Here is a 5782-nt window from a genome sequence, read left to right on the forward strand (position 1 = left end):
GGAGCAGGGGACCCAGGCTCAAAGTGGGGTAGCTCGTGAATAATCTGTTCATCTGCAACCTGTCTAGGAGAAGCATCAAAGATATCTGGAGAGAAGTCTAAATGAAGATCAAAAGTATTTGCAGAAGGAACAAGAGACTCATCGGGAAAGATTTCTAAAACCGAGGAGTTAGTCAAGGAAGAACGAAAGTGAGAGAGTTCAACAAACAATCGATGTTCCCAAAAGACAACATTACGAGAAACGCGAAGACGATGAGAAACAGGATCATAACACCTATACCCCTTTTGAGTTTCGCCATAACCAAGAAAACAACAGAGTCTAGATCGAGGCTCAAGTTTGTTGTGCTCATGAGGCTGAACAAGAACAAAACAAGCGGATCCAAAGGAGCGAAGGTGATGATAGTTAGGGGGTGACCCAAAGAGACGCTCATACGAAGTCTGATTATGGATGACAGTACTTGGAATGCGGTTAATTGCATGAACAACATGAAGACTGGCTTCACCCCAAAATGGGGCAGGAATTTTGGCAGAAAGAAGTAAAGCACGAACAGTGTCAAGAATATGACGAAGTTTTCTTTCGGCTCGACCATTTTGCTGAGAGGTACCTGGACAAGTTAGATGATGGATAGTGCCATAGGAATGTAACAAAGCTTGAAATGCATGTTGAGTATATTCAAGAGCATTATCAGATCGAAAGGTTTTGATACGTTTGGAGAATTGAGTTTCAACCATTTTTGCAAAGTTGCTATATATTGATAAAATTTCAGAACGAGATTTCATAGGAAAAATCCAACTATAACGAGAGTAATCATCAATAAAAACAACAAAATATCGAGATCCACCAATACTAGCAACAGGAGAAGGTCCCCAAACATCAGAATGAATTAACTCAAAAATACTTTTAGAAATGGAGTCACTGTTATTGAAAGACAAAGCTGGTTGTTTTCCTAACTGACATGAAGTGCAATCAAAATTGTCTTTAGACACAGAACCCAACAGACCTCTAGACACTAACTGTTGTACCCGAGAAGATGGTGCATGACCAAGACGAGAATGCCAAGCGCAAGAGAAGGTAAGGAAGAAACTGCAATTGTTGCAGCAGCAACAGAAACAGGAGCAACAGGTGGAAGATGAAGATTGTTCACGGGAAACATACGCCCAACTCTAGGACCTGTCCCAAGCTCCTGCCCTGTCCTCGAATCCTGTACAATACACCTAGAATAGTAAAAAATAAGGCGATAACCTAGTTCAGCTAATTGTCCCACAGAGCACAAATTATAAGATAGGTCAGGTACATGGAAGACTCCAAGAACAGAAAGGGTAGAGGTTGAAACAAAACCTAGACTATTTTCATGCATGGTGGAACCATCGGCTATATGAATATTTAGAGGATGTGGTGCAGGGTCAAGGTTGGTGAACAGGGATGAGTGAGGTGTCATGTGATTGCAGCAGGCAGAATCAAAGAGCCAAGTTTGAGACTTACCAGGTAGAACAGATAAGGCAGTGGAAAGAGATATTACCAACCATACGAACAGCCTGAGCTATGATCTCCTGTAGTTCGGTGGAAGAGAGGTTGATAGTAGATCCAGAAGACTGGGACGTGGAAACCGTTGGCGGAGTAGGTGCAGTATTAGCAACAGCAGCAGTAGATTTGTTACGACGGTAACAAGTCTCAATGGTGTGGCCAGGACGCTTGCAATAGTTGCAGAACTTCTTGTTGGTTTGCTTGCGACGATTGCTAGAGCCAGAAAAATCACCTAATTGCTGAGGTTGCTCTATGAGTGGAGTAGATGGAGTAATAGCCAAAATATTAAGCTTATTCTGGGCTTGAAGGGTTGCAAGACGAGCTTCTTCTCTAACCAACTCATTCACAGCAGTATCAAGAGAGGGAGCAGGACTGCGATTTAGCAGCTGACCACGAATGGGCTCAAAGTCCTTGTGAAGTGACAGCAAGAATTCATAGAGGCGAAATTCATTTCTAATGGAAGCATATTGCTGAGCATCTTTTGAGCATCCCCAAGTTGGATCAGAAAGGTCAATTTGGTCCCAAATGAAGCGAAGCTGATCATAATAGTCATTGATGGATTGCCCCGGTTCTTGCCTGAGTTGATGCAATTCAACCACTAACTGATATTTCATGGATCCATGAGTAGTGGAGTACCTTTTGGTCAACATATCCCATGCAGATTTTGCATCGTCAAAGCTGCCCAATAGGTTGGAAATAGAGGGAATGGAAGTGTTCCGGATCCATGTGAGGATCATGTGGTTATGACTATCCCAATCAATCATGCGACTAAGAAAGACAACATCTTCTTCACTTGCTCCTTTGACAGGAATAGTCATTGCACCAGTACAATAATGCCAGAGCATGCGGCTCTTAAGAAAACTGCGCATAGCTTGAGACCAGGATAAGTAATTTTTAGTACCCTCCAATACAGTATGGATGGGGCGAGGAAGAAAAACATCCTTCTTATCCATTTAGGGACACAATATGCAAAAACCGACTGCAGAAATGAAATCTATACGAAAAACTGGGTAAGGAGAACCTGGCCGGGGGAAAAGTCAATTGGACGGTCAACGGTCAAAGTCAACGGTCAACGTTCGGTCAACAGCTGGTCAACGGTCAAAGTTTTGGTCAACGGTCAATGCTGGTCAACGGTCAACGACTGGAGATGACGTCAGCAGATCAGTGGATGCTGACGCAGCTAGGACTGACGTGGCAGCGCGTGGAGGCTTGATGAGCTAGGGTTGACGTGGCAGCGCGTGGAGGCCTGACGAGCTAGGGCTGACGTGGCAGCGCGTGGAGGGCGCGTGAGGACGCGTGGAGGCGCGTGGAGGCGCCGCAGAATCTTTGAGCGGAGCGTGCGGTCTCCGATGGCGGCGAGATATCCACGAATGTGTAGATCGGCGCTGGACAATCTCAGTGGTACCTTCAAAAGTGAAATCGGAGCAATATTCGCAGTAGTGATGCAAAAGGCAGTGGTCTGTGAGTGTGAGACTTCTTAATGACTGCGGTTGCAGGTCCGGAACCCAGGGATGACGACTGGATGACGTCGGAGGTTCAACGGCAAAAGGCTACAGCGGCAGTTGTGATGGCGGAAGCGCTTAGTGAAAAAAAAAAAAAGGAAGTCACACTAATGAAGACAAGACTGCTAAGAAAAAGGTCAGAGCAGTGGCTCTGATACCATGTTAGAAATATAGAATAATTGTATTCTATTCTGTAATTAAAAGAGTATACATCAGTGCCTTTATATAGGAGGCATAACTATACAAGTAACCTAACTGGGCCTAGAGCCCACAATACAATATACTTTAACAGGTTGCTGCCAGACTACTTTCCCCAGCGATCTTTCTAATATTGTTTTACGGGTTGGTAACATGAGCGTCTGGCATGAGGCCAGCAACTGGACCTCGAATCATTGTAGCATTCTCCTTATTGCAGAGAAGAACTTCTCTGAATTCCACCAATTTGAAATCTCGTTTTCCAATCAAAAGAAGTACTTTTATCCTGCAGTTATTAATTGGGAAATTGGGAATAAGTCTTGCCTTGAAGCAGAAAAAGGAGGAGATTATACATGTGGCAGCAACAGTGGTTGTGTTAATTCCGAGAAAGGCAGTGGATATAGGTGTCGTTGCAATCCAGGCTACAGCGGGAATCCCTACCTTCCAGATGGCTGCATAGGTATATTTCTTTCTCTTGGCTTGGCACTTGGATGTATAGTATCACTACCACGTTGGTGAGATCTCTTATTGTAGGGGATCTCTCTCTTGTCTAGGTTACTTCACTCACACTGCCACTAGTATTTCAAAGTAGAAATGATATCATCTTGTATATTGAAAGCACCTGTTCAGAAAGAAGAATAAGATCCTTCTTTAGGAATATGAATTTATGGTTTTTGAAACGAACGACTAGAATTTTTGCCTTTGACCACAATTGGCATCAACACTGCAACTAATAGATTCTGTTATAAGACAACAAAACATGATTTCCCTCACGCTACCACTGTGATAGGAGCTTCAATCCAACAATTTCCTATTAATAAGTTTCTTTTTCTGGCTTCTTAAAAGATGTTGATGAGTGCATGGAGTCAAACAATACTCTTTGCCAAAAAGGAGCTGTTTGCACTAACACTAATGGTAGCTACTATTGCGACTGCCCACCTGGTTACTATAGAGATGATGACAAACCTGAATATGAGTGTGTACGCAACAAAGGAAAACTCAATCCAGCTCTTCTTGTTTCTTCAGGTATAAAATTTTCCCACTGTCTCCCTCATGTTCACCCTCTTCTTTCTCTTGAGTTTGTTGTTAATTACGTACCTTTGTGGCTTATACATGCAGGAATAGTAGTCACTCTTGTTCTTCTCATCCTACTTGCTATTGGCTTTTGGTTGAATCAAAAGCTTGAGAAGAGAAAGAAAAGCAAACTCAAGCAGATGTCCTTCAAGAAGAATGGTGGTCTTCTACTGCAACAGCAAATCTCTTCAAGTAGTATAGGAAGTAGCGTTGAGAAAACAAAACTCTATACCATAGAAGAGTTGGAGAAGGCAACAGACAATTTCAATGCAGGTAGAGTTCTTGGAAAGGGAGGTCGTGGTAAAGTATACAAAGGGATGCTATTAGATGGAAGCATAGTGGCCATTAAGAAATCAATTTTAATTGATGAAAGGCAAGTTGTTGAGTTTATCAACGAAGTTTTCATTCTTTCACAGATTAACCATAGGCACATAGTGAAACTGTTAGGTTGCTGTTTGGAGAGTGAAGTTCCTTTACTGGTTTATGAATACGTCTCCAATGATACTCTCTCCCACCATCTCCATAATGAGGACCATGCATCAACTTTGTCTTGGGAAGAGCGATTGCGAATTGCAGATGAAATTGCAGGAGCCCTAGCATATTTACATTCATATGCTTCTACAGCTATCCTTCATAGGGATATCAAGTCTAGGAACATACTGCTGGATGAGAACTTCAGGGCTGTGGTTTCTGATTTTGGACTTTCAAGGTCAATTGCCCATGAAAAAACACACTTGAGCACAGCAGTGCAGGGCACATTTGGTTACTTGGATCCAGAGTATTTTCGGTCAGGTCAGTTTACAGACAAAAGTGATGTATACGGGTTTGGGATGATTCTTGCTGAACTTCTCACGGGTGAAAAAGTGATTTGTTCTAGTAGATCTGAAGAAAGTCTAGCAATTCATTTTAGACTGTCAATGAAACAAAATTGCCTGTTTGAAATTCTAGACAAGGTGATAGTGAACGAAGGTCAGAAAAAGGAGATTCTTGCTGTTGCTAAAATTGCTAAGAGATGCCTGAAGTTGAGTGGGAAGAAAAAGCCAGCCATGAAAGAAATAGCAGCAGATCTCCACCAATTGAGGAGGACTATGAAGCAGCCATCACTTCAGCAGACCTGCCAGGACAACTGCCCTGTAAGTGGAAGGTACTTCTTTTCTTCCGCATCCACAAGTGCAGTTACAGAAGAGTATGCACTTCAAGGCTAGGAGTTTCCTAGACCATATTCCATGACTGCTGAACGCATCAATTGGACACCAAAAGGTTTGTGAAACCAAATTCATGTATGTTTCTACTGTCTGACTTTATCTAATGGCTGGAAAATTTAGGCTCTATGACTTCGACTCCATTAATATTGCATGTTCGAATTTGTTGTTCTTAATCTGTAGATGTAGCACTTTCTTATTTGATTTCAATTTTTGAAGTTGATTTCATATTTGGATGATTGATCACTAAACACTACTATCCCCTACAACTCAAACCTGTATAAA

General features: G+C 42.4%; 1 protein-coding gene across 1 annotated transcript; it reads left to right on the forward strand.

Moving 5' to 3' along the window:
- The first annotated feature begins 2873 nt into the window (after positions 1–2873).
- On the forward strand, positions 2874–5528 carry LOC100262915 (putative wall-associated receptor kinase-like 16). The gene is made up of 5 exons (XM_010657530.2): positions 2874–2925; positions 3021–3107; positions 3319–3681; positions 4068–4247; positions 4341–5528. The coding sequence occupies exons 1-5, from the start codon at positions 2874–2876 to the stop codon at positions 5498–5500; spliced, it is 1842 nt and encodes a 613-aa protein (XP_010655832.1). The 3' UTR covers positions 5501–5528.
- The last annotated feature ends 254 nt before the right edge of the window (positions 5529–5782 follow it).

The sequence above is a fragment of the Vitis vinifera genome, chromosome 10 (genome assembly GCF_030704535.1).
Source record: "Vitis vinifera cultivar Pinot Noir 40024 chromosome 10, ASM3070453v1".
Taxonomy (NCBI): Eukaryota; Viridiplantae; Streptophyta; class Magnoliopsida; order Vitales; family Vitaceae; genus Vitis; species Vitis vinifera.

What these genes read in the sequence shown, in the direction of transcription:
- LOC100262915 (XM_010657530.2), top strand. Translation starts at nt 2,874, where the DNA reads ATGGCGGCGAGATATCCACGAATGTGTAGATCGGCGCTGGACAATCTC. An exon ending in TGTGATGGCGGAAGCGCTTA is followed by an intron (nt 3,108 to 3,318) that starts GTGAAAAAAAAA and finishes ATACTTTAACAG; the next exon opens with GTTGCTGCCAGACTACTTTC. An exon ending in AGCTCTTCTTGTTTCTTCAG is followed by an intron (nt 4,248 to 4,340) that starts GTATAAAATTTT and finishes TTATACATGCAG; the next exon opens with GAATAGTAGTCACTCTTGTT.